Here is a 19956-nt window from a genome sequence, read left to right on the forward strand (position 1 = left end):
TCTTACAGATGCTTGCTCTGCAGAACGTGTGACCCAGAAAAGGAAACTTCCCAGTCCTCAGCATTCTTCAAATGGTCACTCTCCACAAGACAACTCTGCTAGCCCCATCAAGAAGAAAAAGAAGCCTGGGCTGCTCAATAGTAATAAGGAGCAGGTAAACCAAGTGCACCTTACAGCCAAGTCGTTACGCTTCTTTCAAAGTGTGACTAAAAATATGCAAAGCTAATTTAACTCCTCTAATACTGTGAATAAATATTGAACTATTACCTGAAAAGAGTAAGTTATTGCAATTTTAGGGTAAGCAGATCTTTAATTTAATCAGAAAATGAAAGCTGATGAGAAAATTGGAATATTGGATGTGATAAAAGAAATCCAGGTGCAAATAGCCCATTAAGCAGAATACCTTGCAAAGTGGGGTGGTGTTAAAAGTGGATATTAAATCACTAATGAATCAATATTCATGTGGTTACATCAAATCTTTTTATCTTGTTTGTTCAAGAACAGTTGAATATGAACTGTTAACATGCTGTGCCTAGACAGAGACACTATAAATTAGAAAGTTATCTTTTATATAGATGTATATCATAGGAATTAAAGGGGGTAGTTATTAAGGTGTGTTATGGTCATAATGTATGTTAATGTACTTTAGATTACTGTAATGCAGATTAATTTAAGTCACCATGGGATACATAGTAATGAGATGCAGTGCATGCACAACACCTCATTACTATGTAAGTTAACACAGCTTGCGGTGAATACTGCAAGCAGTGTTACACCTGGAAAAATGATGCTAGTAAAATGCTGACGTTTTTCCTGACTAGGAGCATCGAACTATTAAGCTGCAACCCAGTGGACCCAGTCCCTTTCTTAAAGGGCCAGCCATTCTAATTTAAAAGTCTCCTTTCTCTCGCTGTCCTATCTGTACTGACCTCTAGTGGTAGTACTGTGATGCTACTACAAGGAGTTGCTGCCACCATTTTGAACATAGTGCCAGCAGGGACAGGAGTAACTAGGGATCGCTTCTGCCCCATACCCACTAGACCCTAGGGATTTTTCAGGGTAGGCTTCGAGAGGCATCAGGAGGAGGCAGTATGTGATGAGGACATTGAGGAAAGTTTTTTTGATGAAGGAGCATCTGGAGGATGAGAGTGTGACGATGGAAGGGGACATCGGAAGGAAGGAAGGGGGAGTTTTATATTACATCGGCCAACCTCTTTCAGTTGTGACCTGGGAGCAGTGCCCTGCAGCTTAGCAGCCTGAAGCTCCTGGGCACAATGAATAATGTTGCTTTTGAGGCTGATCGCAAGCAGCGTTATTCATACACCACAGGAGTGACAGTCTACGGTACAGAGAGAGTGCAGGTTAATCACTCCCATGGTAAATTAAGGAGCAATAAAAGTGTGACATTTACCTCACCTTAACAACTACTTTTCTAAATGTCAAAATGTGCCAGTAATATGCTTTGAAATGGTGAAGTGCTAATCTAACTAGCAACTCTGAAAATTTATTTATTTATTTTTTAATTACTAATCTACAAGTAAGTGTGAATAATTCTGCAGATGTCAAATCTTCCTTTTTGTGGCATTTTAAAGTCCAAACTTTTGAGCATGTAGCATCATGCTTATTGATTTTGTTTTTTTTTTAATTGAGTACTGCTGCATTGCATTTTAATTTTGAAATTAGAAACGTAAATGGAATTGTTTAGTGCATAGTGGTATATTCATAAGTGACTACACACACATCTTTGCCCTTCTAGTTCTTAGGAAAAAAAAAATGTATCCTCTGATAAGTAACCAGAAAAGTTTGGATTAACTTGTTATAGAAATAGTGCAAAAAATGCAGACGGTTCATTGAATGAATGATAGTTTGTGTTTTCTATTGACAGTATATAATCAAGCACCAGGACAGAATAGTGTAAAGTTCTGAGCATGTGCAGCAATGTAATCAGAGAGTCACCTCTTGTTAGTCTTCTGACATTTATTTATTTGGATTTTGCTCACACCTTTTTCAGTAGTAGCTCAAGGTGAATTACATTCAGGTACTCTGGAAATTTCTCTGTCCCAGGAAGACTCACAATCTAAGTTTGTACCTGAGGCAATGGAGGGTTAAGTGACTTGCCCAAGATCACAAGGAGCAGCAGTGGGATTTGAACTGGCCACCTCTGGATTGCAAGACTGGTGCTCTAACCACTAGTCCACTCCTCCACTATGGCAACATTCCATGTAGAATCTTCAATAGTAGCAACATTCCATATATTTATTTAGATTTTGCTCACACCTTTTTCAGTAGTAGCTCAAGGTGAGTTCCATTCAGGTACACTGGATATTTCTCTGTCCCAGGAGGGCTCACAATCTAGGTTTGTACCTGAGGCAATGGAGGGTTAAGTGACTTGCCCAAAATCACAAGGAGCAGCAGTGGGATTTGAACCGGCCACCTCTGGATTGCAAGACCGGTGCTCTAACCACTAGGCCACTCCTCCACATTGTTCATCAGTTCTTAAAAATAAATGACTTATCTTCTTTTTCCTTTGGAAAATGTTATTTATGCAATTAGTATATCTACCCAAGTCTGGGTTTCAGCCATGCAGTAGAAAATCCAGAATTTGAATCCCCATTCTGAAAATCTGATTTGTCTAAGTGCGGAAGGTTGTCTGCATGCACCTGAATAAGTACCACCTAGATCAACTTTATTTATGAACAGAGAGTGATAACTCCTTGTGTAGGAAGAGGATAGAAGAAAGGCTGTTTCTGTGTGCTCCAGTAGATCATCTTCTGTAGATGTTGCCTTTCCCTTCATGTGCAGTGACTTTAAAAGTTCAGTATTCTTCCGAATCAGCACAAGTCTTGACTGAGACTTCTTATTCCAATGGAATTGTCTTCAGAGTAAGACAATTGCAATTGGAATAAGTTAATTTCAAAGATGCCCTTTAAAATCTAGAGAAGTGTCAGCACAGCCTCTAGGTACAAACAAATATAGGCTTCTTCTGCATGACAAAATCGTAGTGCTGACTTTCACCTTTTCCCATCAACACAGATACTTCAGCTGACTCCCAGTACAGATATACCAGTGAAAGTATTACACTTCCGATGCAATACATAGTAACGTAGTAAATGATGGCAGATGTAGACCTGAGCGGTCCATCCAGTCTGCCCAACAAGATAAACTCATTTTACATGGTATGTAATACTTTATATGTATACCCAACTTTGATTTGTCCCTGCCTTTCTCAGGGCACTGACTGTAAAAGTCTGCCCAGCACTGTTCCTGTACTAAAAGTTCTGAAGCTAACGTCAAAGCCCCTTAAAATTTACACTCCAGCCCCTCCATATCTATTCAGTCACGATCAGGGCACAGACCGTAGAAGTCCGCCCTGCACCGGTTTTACTCTCCAAATACTGGCGTCAACACCCATTTTCCGCTGAGATTCCATAGATCCATTTCTTCTAAACAGGAATTAGGTTTAGAATGGTTTAGTTTGCAGGAACCATTGCAAATGCAATCTTGCTCCCCAATCATAGTACGTCTGAGCAGTGATTGTCCATCCAGTCTCCTCTGGCATCTACTCCAGTTCTTGTCACAGTTATGGATAAAGTCTTCTCCATGTTTTGCTGCCTCTACCAGAGAAACTTCACTTGCTTGTGCAAAAGATTACTTTTGTCAAGGTTTACTGTAAAGATGTGCCATCTGTCCAGTGTCTTCTCTCCCAGTGCAGATGTCTGTCCATGGATGTTATCTCTGCACAGCCACATTATTTCATCTCAAGCTCCAGTAGTGTTTCTTCTGTCTATTTCAGATTAATAAATGCAAAAAGGGTGCACACTACCTCCTTCATCACCACATTTGGAAATTTTTCAAAGTGGCCTGGAAGTTTACCAAGAGCTTGACTTTCTTTTATCGAAATCTTCTTTAGACAAAGAACAGTATTCTACAGGAACTCTCTCTGAGCCCTTTCCTCCTCCTCTTCCTGCTTGGTATGAATCTCCCTGTTTAAAATATTTCCTGTCTGATTTGTTCAACAAGTCCAGAGAAGTTCCCATTCTTCTACAGTTGGAAGTAGAATGTGGGTCAGATATGCTTGGACTCTTGACTTTTATAAAGGCACAAAGGCCACAGTAGCCATACCAGTACATGGCAGACCCCACTGTTTTTAATTAGGTGTATTTAAAATACAAAATATAACAAACTCCTGTGTTCCAACAAGATTCACTTATCTCATTCTTCAACAGTAGTTGAATTGGTAATAGGAAAAAAATGTGACAATTCTGGACCATTTGAGAGAGAGTATTTCAGGGTGCCTTTTTTTCCTGCAAGAATTGCAGCTCGTCAGCTCTACATGGTTTAAAATATACATACCTATCTAGAAGAGTTTTCAAATCACAGTCTAGCTAGCAACTGCTCTTTGGAGGCAGATGAGTGTAGAACCCATCTTATACGCTCGGTGAATGATGTTGACATCACTTGGAGAATTTCAGCTTCTGCCATTGCTACAAAATAACTGGCATGGCTATGAACTTCAGGCTTGTAGGAAGATGTGTATACTAGATTGGCAGATGTGATATGCCCTGGTGATCCCCTCTTTGGAGACAAGGTGAAAGAATAGATACAGTGCAAGGAGCGTGGTCAGAAGATGAACAAGTGAATCCATATCAAATCATCTGGCGCTCAACACACCATTTTACTCCCCAAGAGCATTTGCCGATCTTACTCAAAATTTCAGTTTTAATCCAGATGGACAGTCACGATGCCATATTCTATGTCAACAGAAAGGGAAGGCTGAGTTCCCTGTGTCTATGTAGTGTGGCAGCACAAATTTTGGACAAATTTTTTTTCATCACATGCAAATTTATGCAGACCACCTCTCGAACACTCAGAATCAGATTGCAGATGAGCTTAACCACGTTTTTCAGCTCCCATGAGTAGTCCTTGGATCCTCACACCATGTAAGATATTTTTTAAGAGTGGAGAACCACTCGGAGACCTGTTTTTAAGTAGCAAAATTGCAAAGCTGTTCCACAGTTCAGTACACCCCTCCATAGATTGTTGTGAGGAATATGCTAGCCATAAATTGGACCTGACCTTCCTCTAGGCTTTCCCATCCATCCCTTCCTCTAATAACAAAAACCCTGTGCAAGTTTCCAAAAATGCCCAGTAGAAGTGATCTTCATAGTACTATGCTGGCCTCATCCAGAACTGGTTCCCTCTTTTCAAAAGGATCGTGATTCTTCTGCCTTGGAGGCTTCGAACCTTTCCAGCTTTCATAATGCAGAGTGAGGGCTTCTTTCTGCATCCCATGCACAAGTCATTGGTCCTAACAATGTAGAAATTGAGCAGCATTTAGTTGCTTACCTGGGCCTATGAATGTTTATTCAAGGTGTCTTGGTGGCAGCAAGAAATCTTTCCATCAGACATGCCTACACATTTAAATGGGTAGATTTTCCATCTGGTGCTTCACTAAATGGTCAAAGTCCTGCAAAGTGTTCTCTAAACATCATCATCATCATTGCACATCATAATCATAAGTACATAAGTAATGCCATACTGGGAAAAGACCAAGGGTCCATCGAGCCCAGCATCCTGTCCACGACAGCGGCCAATCCAGGCCAAGGACACCTGGCAAGCTTCCCAAACGTACAAACATTCTATACATGTTATTCCTGGAATTTTGGATTTTTCCAAGTCCGTTTAGTAGCGGTTTATGGACTTGTCCTTTAGGAAACCGTCCAACCCCTTTTTAAACTCTGCTAAGCTAACCGCCTTCACCACTTTCTCCGGCAACGAATTCCAGAGTTTAATTACACGTTGGGTGAAGAAAAATTTTCTCCGATTTGTTTTAAATTTACTACACTGTAGTTTCATCGCATGCCCCCTAGTCCTAGTATTTTTGGAAAGCGTGAACAGATGCTTCACATCCACCTGTTCCATTCCACTCATTATTTTATATACCTCTACCATGTCTCCCCTCAGCCGTCTCTTCTCCAAGCTGAATAGCCCTAGCCTCCTTAGTCTTTCTTCATAGGGAAATCGTCCCATCCCCGCTATCATTTTAGTCGCCCTTCGCTGCACCTTTTCCAATTCTACTATATCTTTCTTGAGATGCGGCGACCAGAATTGAACACAATACTCAAGGTGTGGTCGTACCATGGAGCGATACAACGGCATTATAACATCCTCACACCTGTTTTCCATACCTTTCCTGATAATACCCAACATTCTATTCGCTTTCCTAGCCGCAGCAGCACACTGAGCAGAAGGTTTCAGTGTGTTATCGACGACGACACTCAGATCCCTTTCTTGGTCCGTAACTCCTAACGTGGAACTTTGCATGACGTAGCTATAATTCGGGTTCTTTTTTCCCCACATGCATCACCTTGCACTTGCTCACATTAAACATCATCTGCCATTTAGCTGCCCAGTCTCCAAGTCTCGTAAGGTCCTCTTGTAATTTTTCACAATCCTTATGAAACATTGGAGCCAGTGGTGAAAACCTTACTTCTTGCCCAAGGTACTTTCCTGTTCTGAGCCATGTGTAACTGCACTTTGGAGTTCAGTTCACTCCTGGATGTTACTCAGCCACCTTTATTTTTGCCCTTCCTTTTTTTCTCAGTTCTTCCAAATATCACTTTTTATCAACCTAATGTCTTTTATCCTACAAATGTATCCAAACATCACCAGTTTCTTTGCTTTGTTTTTGTCCACAGCCATTACTTTCCTGTTCAAATCCTCTGGGATCTCTCCGTTGTTCACCCTATCCTTTCAACTTCTTCTTATTTTCCTGTAAAACCTAATTTCAAATGTGTTCAACTTCATAGGCTTCCATATCTTTTTTTTTTTTTTTTTTTTTTTTTTAAAAGAGTCTAAGACTTGCATTCATATAGCAATTCATGTTCACAATTTGGTTATTGTGTTAATGTTCTTGCTATTTATAATCTTTATTTATTAAATTTTACATTTATATCAATATAACATAAATGTAGGAAATACAGAAAAACTTATTACAAAGCAAGAGAATTACCTGCAAGTTTGAGTCAAAAATATTTCTAATTTTTACTTTGTCCACAACATAATGAATCAAGAGCTAGGAAATTCTAACATTAAAGTATTTAAATAAGGGGAAACAGAAAAAAAAAAATCTCTCTTTCCCCCTTCTTCTCCCCTTCTTCCCTCTCTTCCCCCTCTTTCCCCTTCCTATTTTAACTGAGCGGACGGGAATTACAAACAGCCACAGCCGATTCTAACAGCATTACCTTAATTACGGGTACTATTCCTGGGGTATAACATTCTTTTCCTTTGCTTCAATGAAATCTAGTCATTTCTTAGGGTTAAAAAAAAGGTAGCTCACCAAATTCAAGGTAATACAACATTTACATGGAAATTTCAAAATAAAAGTTCCACCTAATTTTAAAACCCATGGTTTATACATCAAAAATTCCTTTCTTTTCTTCTGAGTGACTCGCGCCAAATCAGGGAAAATTTGTATTCTTTGACCCATGAATAAATCCTTCATATGCCTGAAATATAACCGCAAGATGTTATTGCGGTCAAGTTCAAGTGCGAATGTCACCAGCAATGTAGTGCGTTCGGTAATTAAATCAAGAGAAGACTCCAGGAATTCTGTGAGGTTCAATTCCATGGTAGGAGACACCTGAGGTTTGTCTTTAGGTAATGAAAATGTCCCAGTAATATACTGGGTTCTCGTTATAGGGGGATAACCCTCTTCTGAGAGTCCCAGTATATCTTTGAAATATTTTTTCAACATATCCAGTGCATTAATTAAAGGAGATTTGGGGAAATTCAAAAATCTCAAGTTACTCCTCCGTCCATTATTCTCAAGGTATTCCAATTTTTGATCCTGGATTTCTCGTTCCTTAATTAAGGCCTCTGTTAAATTTTGTAATTTCTCAATCTGTCCTTCAATTTTTTGAGTCTTAACATTCTGCTCTTGAACTTGTTCAGCCATTAATTGATTAGATTTCTTTATATCGGTGATTTCATTTTTTAAAGAAGAATTCAGCAGAAGAAGATTGTTATTTACTCCCTGGATAGCATCCCACAATATATTCATTGTAACCACTGCAGGTCTTTTCAATACTCCAGTACTCACGGCCTCGATCTCCCGGTCAGTTGTAGCAGATCCTCGAAGAGAGTCCTGCATTGCTGTTCCTCTGTCCGGGGTAGATGTGCTCGTGGGTCCTCCCTCAACAACCTCTGTAGAAGCAGAATTCTCCAATGGTTCCAGTCGTCGTGACCCCAGGAGCAACAAATCGCTTCCAGGTCGCGGAGGTGCAGTGTGAGAGGGAGGGCTGAGCGTTACTCCCTCAATGCTGCACTCGCAACGGGGCCGAGTTCATCGAAGTGGGTGTCCGAGTTCCAGGGTCGCCAACCCCAAAAGTGTCCAGAGTCGTCTGGCGAGTGGTGGAAATAGTCTGCGGGACCACGGAGGTAGGAACCGCCACCTTTCCTTTTCTCTTCCCCATCGATAGGTTAGAGAAAATTCCGCTACAGCAGCGCGTCTGTGGAAAACCTCAGGAGCGGGCTAACCCGACATCCGTTCACGACGCCATCTTGATTCGGGTCGTGTTAATGTTCTTGTTAAATCATCATCTATATATATAAAAGGCAACCCCAACGTTCTGAAGCCTCCATGGAAGTTGAGGCGCCCGAGATATCCGGTGTGCCCTGGAGTGTCTGCACCGCCCTCGCGTCAAAACGTCATGACGTCGAGGGCGGAGCTATTGACACTCGAGGGCCGAAACGGCCCACAGCGAACAAGGCAAGTAGCTTCGAGGGACGGAGGGAGGGGGCCCCTTGCTAGCGCCCGTTTCCGCTCAGAAACGGGCATTTTTTCCTAGTATTACAATATCTCTAATATCTCTCTTGTCTAGAACTGCAAACATCCTCCATCAGAATACATCTCATTGCACTTCCAGTCTATTGTGCCCCAAAAGATAGAGTGCTGACTTCAGTGTCCAATCATTTTTAGATTCATGAAGAGGCATCTTCATGTCAAATCAGCAGTGTAGAACAACCTATGCCATGGCATATTTGATATTGTCCTTACATCTATCATAAAACCATTGCTTGATCACATGGAATCTTGATCTCTCAAGCATCTCACCTGAAAAGTACTCTTTATAGTAGCAGTTATGTCAGCTAGAAGAATTGATGTGATTCATGCTATGGTCATGTATGAACTATACACTCAGTTCCATCATAAAGTGGTTTAATGAATTTGTCCTATTATCTTTGCTACCCACCTGCTTCATACCTTCATGTCTCGATACTCCATTTTTACTAGGTCTCAGTCAGAGGCAGTGCATTCAGTTGAGACCTGTTTTTGTAATGTCTGCAATTCTCATATCCTCTTTGATAGAGGGGCTTGCTCCTGGACAATGGACAACTTATCTATAAAGGTAAGCACTCTGAGCTTAGGTGTTGACCCCTTGTGTGCTTGATGATCTGCTCGTTGATGGAAAAATATCTGTAACAAGTGTTTTCCATAGACAGAAGGATTGATTGGGTACACAAGCCTTCCTGTCTCCCTGAGAGTTGCACTGCTTGAGCTATGGAACCGAAGAGACCACTGCATGCAGGAAGGGCTGCACATGGCCAGAACTTCACACCGGGAACGTGTGATGTCACCCATTTGTGTGCCCACTGTTTGTAGAAAACATCTGTTAAGGTACAGCTATGCTGTAACATAATGCCTTGAATAGACCCTATTACTGAAGTCTTACTCAACTTTTGAGTGTATTGGAGAATGGGCAACAGATGTATGTGTTACAGAAAGCTGAAAAGAGGTTAGAGATGTCTGACAAAAATAAATTAAAAAATAGGTGGTGGTTGATACTTTTTTTCCCCCCCGAAACTCTGTTTTATAAATTTCAAATGCTCAATGGCACCAAATTGATCATATAATTAGTCCAGCTTTTATCTGTATTTTATAATTTATTTAAAATGTTTCTTAATAATTCATAGCTTCCCAAATCTGTTATCAATTCCCACCCCCCCACCCCCAACAAGCCGGTCAGGTTTCGGGAGTGCATGAGATACATTTGCATATACTGGAGATCAAAATATATGGAAATATCTCATTTCCATTCATTGTGGATCTTCTGAAATCCTGACTGGCTGTGGAGTCTCCCAGGATGGATTTGCAAAGCTATGCAATAAACTGTATACTGTTGAACTAACTGAATTTTTCATGTTGTAACTTTATTATTATTATTTTTTTTTATTGTTAAATGACTACGAATCTCTGTCTTCTTGCCTACATTTCAGTCAGAGCTAAGGCATGGTCCGTTTTACTATATGAAGCAGCCACTCACCACAGATCCTGTTGATGTTCTACCGCAGGATGGACGGAATGATTTCTACTGTTGGGTTTGCCATCGGGAAGGCCAGGTACTCTGCTGTGAGCTCTGTCCTCGAGTTTATCATGCAAAGTGTCTGAAACTGACAGCTGAACCAGAGGGGGATTGGTTTTGCCCCGAGTGTGAGGTAAGTCAGGTAAAAGGAAAAAAGTGCTCTGTCATTTCTAGAATCCATACTGTAGAGCTTCTTAAATCTGATGACCCATAGCCATTCAGATGTGCAGGTAAAAAAATACGCTTGAAATTTATCTGAAATTGTGTCAAGATATTCATTGTGGATATCCTGAAAACCTAGTTGGCTTGCAGTCTCCAGCTCGGATATTTGATGCCCTGTCCCTACCGACTGTAGGTCTGACAACCCAAGTAACATCTGTTGGAAGCAATAACAGACCAGATGTTATAGACAAGTCTCTTGAATAAAAGCATTTTTTTTTTTCTTGATAGTGTTTTGGCCTTTGTATGTATTCTATTTTCCTTTATTTCAGGACTTTTCTATGCATGTAACAAATCCTGGAAATGCTCTGCTGAGCTAATCTCAAAGTTTACTGCATAAAAGTCCCAAACAAGTGGACAAGAATTTTTTTTTTCGTATTTGTATCCATGTGACGTGATTTATAGGAAGAACACTGGCTATATATCAAAATCATTTGAAGTTTGCATCTACGTTACCAGAAGTGTTTTAGATTGGGTTTTATTTCTTAGAACAGTGGTTCCCAAACCTGGTCCTGGAGGCACCCCAGCCAGTCAGGTTTTCAGGATACACATAATGAATATTCATGAGCTAGATTTGCATGCACTGCCTCCACTGCATGCAGATCTCTCTCATGAATATTCATTGTGGGCATCCTGAAAACCTTACTCCCTGGGGTGCCTCCAGGACCAGGTTTGGGAACCACCGTCTTAGAACATTCAACAGATGTTATGTAAAAGTAATACCACTATATTATAGCATACATTTGATATACAAATCTAAACAGTAATATATATTTTGCTGATTCAGTGTTTTCTTTCTTTTGTTTGTTTGTTTTTAGAAAATCACTGTTGCAGAATGCATAGAAACCCAAAGTAAAGCTATGACGATGCTGACCATTGAGCAGCTTTCATACCTGCTTAAGTTTGCACTACAGAAGATGAAACAGCCAGGGGTATGGAGAATTGTTTCTTGTTTCTCTATAGCAGTCTAAATGCTGTTCCACATTATGAATGCTGCATCGCTATTTTAGTTTTTATTGTATGTATGGTAGGGGTATTGGACTGAAGTCCTTGAGAGTTGCACGATTTTCACAAAATTGCCTAATCATGGCTGCCCCAACCACTAGGCAAGACTAGGCAGTCACTTCTTGAGGGTGCCAAAGAGCAGGTCCTGACAACTACACAAAGTAAAAGAAACAACAAGAGGTACTTTATCAGATGGGGAGGGTGAGAGTTTTCAAACGTTCACACTTATTTTGGCAGGAGTGGTGTTGGTTTGGTCATGATAGTTGGTAGGGTCTTATGGGACCTAAAGTTAATTGGGTACAAGGCTGAAGGTTTGCCTAGGGCACCTAATATCCTTGCATTAAGCCTGTGCTGAATGCATATATGCATTTTGTGGGCAAATATATTTCATGTGATAGTGATTTGTTTTCTGTTCTGACTAGTGATGGCATTCCTTTCTAGTTAATTTGTTTATATTGTTGTACACTGTCTTGTCAGCATTGATAAGGTAGACTACAAAATCTCTCCATAACATTAAGGTTCAAGGTTAGGTTTATTTGATTGTCTGCGTAGAGTCGGGCCATCCAAGCGGATTACATACAATAATATTATTTAGAAAATAAAAAGTTACAATCTAATAGAAGTAACAGAAAATATAAAACACCACTAGCGGCTGCATTCCAATAGATCCCAGTATCCAAAGCAATCCATTTCTCTAGGTAGGCCTTGATCAAATAGTAAAAGCTGAGCGAAATAAATGGGTTTTTAGCATAGCTTTAAATCCAGAAAAAATACCTTCTGTACATAGTGAGATAGGAAGGGCGTTCCACTGTGTAGGCCCCGCAACACTGAACATAAATGTTCAATATGTACTTAAAGGCACAGCTCAACTGTAGGTATAGTCAGCAGGTGGTGTTGGCTGGAGTGCAAGGCCCTTGGTGGAACATAGGGTAAGAAAACAAAAATGAAGGGGAGCCCGAATATAAGATCTTATACACAATTTGATATTCCATCAGAAGCCAGTGTTTGAGTTGTAACAGTGGAGTCACATGATCAAGCTTTTTGGTGTTATAGAGCAGTTTTTTTTACTATGCCGAAGGAATGGATCTTCAGGAGCTTAGTCAAGATCGGGAGGCGGGGCTGGTGGTTGGGAGGCGGGGATAGTGCTGGGCAGACTTATACGGTCTGTGCCAGAGCCGGTGGTGGGAAGCGGGACTGGTGGTTGGGAGGCGGGGATAGTGCTGGACAGACTTGTACGGTCTGTGCCAGAGCCGGTGGTTGGGAGGCAGGGCTGGTGGCTGGGAGGTGAGGATAGTGCTGGGCAGACTTATACGGTCTGTGCCAGAGCCAGTGGTTGGGAGGAGGGGCTGGTGGTTGGGAGGCGGGGATAGTGCTGGGCATACGGTCTGTGCCCTGAAGAGCACAGGTACAAATCAAAGAAGGGTATACACAAAAAGCAGCAAATATGAGTTATCTTGTTGGGCAGACTGGATGGACCGTGCAGGTCTTTTTCTGCCGTCATCTACTATGTTACTATGTAACAGCAATATTTTGTATTAACTGCAGCTGTCTGATCGCTCTCTGACACCTTTCAAAAGTGCGTTACAGTAATCTATATGCATGACGATGAATGCATAATGTGGCTCGGTCAAACAAATGTCGAACTGACCTAATTCATCTTAAATGAAAAAAGCATGTCTTAACAATAGATGACATGTGCATTTTGAAAGAGAGATTAGATGCCAGTATTGACTGCTAATACCTTAATGATATCACTAATCTGTAGAGTAGCATTTCCAAAATTAAAAAAAATTGGCAGTATAGGGGACTGTTGGGCTCTGTTAAATACTTGAAGACGTGTCTTTTGAATGTTAAGCTGCAGTTTTTCTTAAGCCAGGTCTCTAACTGCACCAGTTTAGCTTCGACAGCCACCAGTGAGGGAGCATCTACAGACTCTAAGGACACTAAAAATCTATACATCATCCTCCTAGATGCTTGGTATCAACTTCATAGATTGTACCAGAAAGGCCAGTGGGGGCAGAAATATATTGAATAACTTAGGTGCAAGGAGAGATCCTTGAGGGACACCGGACACCTCAGGGGAGTTCAAAACAGACAGAAACATCGTTTTGCCATAGAATCTAGTACATTCCAATGAAAAGGTAAGAGCAGTACCACTGGAGCACTTGGCTCGCTATTCCTTTGTCCAACAAGCAGGATGGGAACCAACCTAACCAAAGCCTGACCACATGATTCTTATTGACGATGGTTATACATTGACCATGTTTCCCATTATCCTTATTGCTACCCCATATCCATTCCTCTCCATTCTTCTACGCCTACCTCCCAATGCTCATTTCCTTCTGCACCCAATTCCTCCTATGTTCAATTTACTTATCCGTTAACCCCATTAATATTGTGTTTACTACGTATTGCTTACTTTTTTTTACAACTTTATAATTCTTTATACTGTTACTATGTAAGCCGCATTGAGCCTGCCATATGTGGGGAAAGCGCGGGGTACAAATGTAATAATAATAATAATAATAATAATAGGAGTAGTTCATGATGAACCATATCAAAAGCTGCAGTCAGATCTAAAGATAGCAAGAGGGTAGATTGTTTTTTAACTAGTTCTAGCTATTTGAGCGCTTTCCTAACATGGCAGTTTTTATGCTATGGTGGGGACAGAAACCCGTCGGATTAGGTGTAGAACATTGTGGAATTTCACATGTTTAGTCAGATATTCTAGTATAACATGCTCAGTGATTTTAGAGAGAAGAGGCAACTGGGCTATCAGCCTATAATTACTTGCAAGATCCCTATTTTGATGAATACCTTTGGGTTTCGGCCGTATAGTGGCTGCTTTTCAAACTGATGGCACCAGACCCTCTGCAATACTATTCCGCACCATCTGAGTTTTACAAGAAAGGAAACATTCGGCAAAACGCTTTATTAGAGACATTGACATGGGATCAGATGGTGCCATAGTGGTTCTGAAGGTGTGAATTGCTCAATCTATTACTGCTAATGTTGGAATCTCAAATCCCACATTATGGCCAGGTGTCTGAGTATCAGGTTGCGCCATTAATATTCTAAAACCAGACCAGTTTGTAGCTCTTGAAGCTCTTGGTTTGGCACCCCTTATGTATGAGCTGAGATTAGTTCTTAGTTTAATTTTTTGTTTGTGCTAAGAAAAGAGGACAGTATTGGGCTGCTGTAATATAGTATGTAGCTTATGAAGGAAGGTATCACAGTTTTGATTAGTAAAACTTTTCTCTTAATGAGTTTGGAACATACTGAACAAAGCAGAATGATTCATAATTCTGTTTCATTGTCAATATCAACAGTTCCTTATGTAGAAAATATTGTAGTTGCCATTTTAATTGACTGGAATACATAGAAATAAAGATCAATAAATAAACTTGTTCATTTTTTGTTCATCTAAACAGCTTAAGGTGAACCATAAAATACCATTTACAGGGATAATAGTCAAAACATTATGCAGTCAGGCCTGGTAAAACATAAATCAAAAATGCCACACTTAAATAATCAATGAAACTTAGATTGTGGGAAAGGCGTGGTCAAAACAGCCAGCTTTACATTTCTTACAGAAGCCCAGATTAGAATCGATTGGTCACAAGTCATATAATAATTCATTCCACAATAATGGCGTAATATACAAGAGAATTCCCTTGTCATGGCTCTAATCAACCACATACCTTTGGGGCATGGAACTCAAAAACAAGTTCTGCGAGGAACACAAGGAATTGGTTGGAATAAGTACAGGTGGACAATCTTTCAAATATTAGGAGACATTGAGGTTTAATATTTTAGTGTGAGAAAAAGTGCAATTAAAATAAACTCTAAACTCCCTAGCATAAGACAAATAAAATGATTGATGGTGTCCTTTTAAGCAAGAAGATGCCCAATAACATATTGAAAATCCTTTGTGCGTAAGTAGAAATAAGAGTCAACAAACAAGATGTAGGCGATATCTTTTTATTACACTAACTTAGAACATTGGTGAACTAGCTTTAGAGAGTTGTACTTCCGTAATCAGGTGAGCGTCCAAATCTTCGACTCAGACTCTCTCTTTTCAACTGACTGACCCGACTCAGACTTCTACTGTGTTTAGTAAAATAGAAATTTGATTAATTACAGAAACAGGATATTTGTTTATGTACAATATTAGGACCTATAGACCACAAAATATATTTTTGAAGTCTGAACAAAGATCTTGAACAAGGCTTACCCCACTGACCCAACTTAAATACCTGAACTCCGCGACACTATAACACCACAGTCAGTACTGATCACCAAACAATCTCATCTGTTCTTGCTATCCCCTTTATGGTCCCACCACATGTTCCTTCATGTGGTCCCTACCCGCCTACCTCAACTTAACCATTATTTGTATTTGTTTTACTCTGGAGTCTATCAACACCTCTCCGGTACCATGCAAGCCACATTGAGCCTGCAAATAGGTGGGAAAATGTGGGGTACAAATGTAACAACAAAAAAAATGTATATCATTTTATATATATATATATATATATTTTTTTTTTTTTTGTTACATTTGTACCCCACATTTTCCCACCTATTTGCAGGTTCAATGTGGCTTACATGGTACCGGAGAGGTGTTGATAGACATTATATAATAATGATAAATTTACCATATTATGTTGTAACTTTTTATTTATTTTATTTTGAAACTGGAGTGGTCAGTATATTTCTTCCCACTCTGACTCCAGCCAAAATTGCTTTCAACTCCACAGCCCTGCTGCCTATCCCTATAACTTGGCTATCTGCTTGAAATTGTGATCCAGAAAATCAATGACTTGGTGAACTTTTTTTTTTTTTTTTTAATATCTGTATTAGTTTTTGTGAAAAGTGCTTCTATAAAAATTGTTTCGCATGGAAAGTGGACACCCACTTTTATGCGACCTGAACATATGCATTCCTTGGGGTGTAGTTTGGGCAGAATGCAGGCAGGTTTGTTATGTACATGAATGTTTTACAGAGTATTTCTTCAAAATTTGTAGGCAATAAATCTGGAACCATCCACAATTCATGTTACAAAAAGAATGATGTTTCCTCAATATAAATTCCTCACCTCAGACCTCAGCGGTGCAGCTTGCCAACTTATCAGTACTTTTGAATTGACGAGTCTTATGCCCCACCTCGTCATCGGTCATTCAGGTGTGGTCTTCTAGTTCTTTCACTGATATCTTAAACTGATCTTCGAATCTCATATGGTCATATTACCTTAGTTCTATTAAATATGAAACATGCTATGCATACTCATCTTTTAAATGCGGTTTATGATCTGTAACTCAGGGGTCTTTAATCTGTCATAGACTGTTTCGCTAAAAATTGCTATATCAAGGCAATTCCCCCTAAGCGGGCAGATACCTGTAAGCCTCCATCTTTGACTCGAGTTTTATGGAGTATGCATATACACACACATTTATGCCACCTTCTGAGCAGATCTAAATTGATGTGTTGACATTTGGGTTATATCTGGGGCGCCTGTGTTATAAAGATACACAGGCAAATGTCTAAATGCAGATAAGTTCTGAGCTTTTTGTAAGAACTTTTTGCTGTTATACTTCTCTTTATGAAGGTCTAATGAAATTATAGGGATGAACACTCTCTTGCTTTTTCAGACCTATGATTATCAATAGAAATCAAACAAAGAAAATAAGATGATACCTTTTTTATTGACATAACTTAATAAGACCTATGATTGAAACATGAGAGTGTTTGGCAACATTTAAATTCACACTTTGTGGTTTGTTGACTGTCCTCTCTGCTGATGGTCCATAATAATTTTTTTAAATTTTATGCTGTGATTATGTGGATGATACTTTATAAATTCAACATAGACAGTAATGTGCCATTTATCAAATAAGCTTTCCAAGAGTGTGTAAATTCTCATACATAAGTTTATACCTACTCTGAGGAAACCGTTAACTGTGTTCTTGAACCTACATATTTTATAAAATACACACATACTTTCACAACTCCACCTAAACAACACCTACAGGAATGCTTATGTGTTACGAGTATGATCTTTTCAGCGCATGTTTGCAATGGCACAAATCCATAAAAACCCTTTTTCACATGTGAAACGGATGTTTGTGGCAATAAAAGCTTTATAAAATGATCGCATTATGCAGATGTGTTTATAATTATCCATAGCTGATAAAAAGATGGAAACCGTTGTAAAACTTAACAAGAAGATGGAAATCATTGTAAAACTTTTTTTTTTTTTTTTTATTTTCTTTAACAGACTGAGCCATTTCAAAAACCAGTTTCATTGGAACAACATCCTGATTATTCAGAATATATATTTCATCCTATGGACCCTTTGTACTTTAGAAAAGGTTGGTCTGCATTAAGTACAAGTTTCTGTGCCGTAACCTGGTTTTGCTCATTTAGTTTCTGATCTTTTTTCTACCTGCATAGTACTATTACTCATATTAGTATAATTAGAGCTTTTAATTTTAATCTGAAAAATGACCTTTCCAGGGGCACTCCTGCAAGGCTGTCGAAGGGGGGGGGGGGGGGGTGGTTTGTGGACAACGTTTTGGAGGGCCTGGCCTCCAAGGTGGGGCCTGGTGTCCAGGGTCTGTCTCTCTCCTGCTCTTGTATGCCGTACCGGTTATTGCGTTAATCCTGGCCGTAGGGCAGATGCACTGACGCAGGAAGGGAGGGGGCAGTGGTGGGCCTGAGTGAGGGGTGGCAACTGCGTGTGTCCTGAAGGGTGGAGGGGGGGGGGCTGCGGCCGCCCTGCCCCAGGCCCAGCTTATGTCTCCTGGCACCTGCTGTTGCTGCTGGATGACATTATTGGAGTGGGTAGGGATGTTGGAGGTCTCTACAATTTTAACCCTGCATGATGCTGGCCTCAGGAGTCTGACAGGCACACTGAGCAGAGGGAGCAAAGCAGCAAGTTCCCATCGATCTGAGGAGCAGTCCAGCATTGAGCAGGTGGACAATGAGGGTGGTTGTCTGACAGCTGACACTGGGGTTTGGAGAAGGGGACAGGTGCTAGAGAGGAGTGTGGGAGAATGGGAGAAGAGGTCTGATGCTGGGGTTGGGGCCCGTATGAGGCTGGGAATGGTAGAAGGGGGTTATCCTGGCAGATGGTGGGGTAAGTAGAAGGGGCCTGATGTTGGGGGAGAAGGGAAAGAAGTGGAAAGGGGAATTGATGCTACAAATTGGAGGAAGGCGTTCTAATGCTTGGGGCTAAGAGAAGAGGGTCTAGACTGAAAAGCTAAGTTTTGGGTCTTTGAATAGAATACACTGAAAATGCCACAACATACAAATTCAGTGATAACACCTTTTCTTCCAAACCCCCGGGAAAGCACCTAATTCTTAAAATATAAACCCCTAAAATTCCAAATGATAAACACTTAGGATCAGCAGCCCTGAATATAATCACTACCATTTAAGTTTGAGATAATTGAAGGACTTTTTTCCATATTGGACTTAGAAGGTTTTGAAAATAAGCCTGTCAGTTGTTCCTGTAGAGATATAATTTGCTAGGACTTTATGGTCATTTTTGTATAAATGTCTACTCCTAGCCAATATTATCAGATTTAGGAAAAACCTGTCTTGAGTTTTGGGTTCCTGTTTGTATTGAACAGTTGCTAGATTGTACAGAAAAGCAGAATGGGGTTCACACACTCCGCAGCAATCGAACACAACAGAAAAAAGGGGGGTGGAGAGGGCCCAATGTCAAGAGATCAGTCACCACACTCAAGGGTTAAGATGCTCCAGAAAAACCTTTATTTGGACCCAACATGGTCCATGTTTTGGCTGTATCAGGCTTCTTCAGGGGTCAATCAATGGATGTTCTATAATATATCAATTGATGGAGCATTTACTGATCAATTAATAAGAGTCACATGAAGCCTCCTTCATGCTTGTGCTTCCTTAAATCCACTCATCTAGGCCTTCAGGGTCATTCACCTCCAGTAACAAGCAGTTACTGGACCGTGTTGGGTCCAAATAAAGGTTTTCTGGAGCATCTTACCCTGAGTGTGGTGACTGATCTCTTGACATTGGGCCCTCTCCACCCCCTTTTTTCAGTTGCTAGATTGTGTCAAATGTAGATTTCAAGCCAGTGTTACTGAAGTTAGGTGCAGTGTCGTCAATAGATTGTTTTTTTTTTCCCTCCATTAAAATTTTCAAAATGCAATCAGTCTGTATAGTAGAACTTTGTGTTGTACACAAAGTTTATTTGAATTCATGAAGAATGAACTGCTGCAGTTCAAACACATGCAAAGCAGCTCATACTTTATGAATGTTTCTGAACACTGATATGTAAAAATATATTCATGGGCCATGTTTTGCAAGAAAAACATAACTATACCTCAGTGGG

The 19956-nt window shown here is 40.2% G+C and overlaps 1 protein-coding gene across 1 annotated transcript in view; it reads left to right on the forward strand.

Annotated features, from left to right (window-relative positions):
• The window catches only part of LOC115476386 (protein kinase C-binding protein 1-like), a 68240-nt gene that overhangs the window by 33927 nt on the left and 14357 nt on the right, over positions 1–19956 (forward strand). Inside the window, exons 3-6 of the mRNA XM_030212748.1 lie at positions 9–154; positions 10279–10497; positions 11402–11515; positions 17863–17956. Coding sequence (XP_030068608.1) covers positions 9–154; positions 10279–10497; positions 11402–11515; positions 17863–17956 — 573 coding nt within the window. The remainder of the gene's footprint in view (positions 1–8; positions 155–10278; positions 10498–11401; positions 11516–17862; positions 17957–19956) is intronic.

This window comes from Microcaecilia unicolor, chromosome 8, assembly GCF_901765095.1.
Source record: "Microcaecilia unicolor chromosome 8, aMicUni1.1, whole genome shotgun sequence".
NCBI lineage: Eukaryota > Metazoa > Chordata > Amphibia > Gymnophiona > Siphonopidae > Microcaecilia > Microcaecilia unicolor.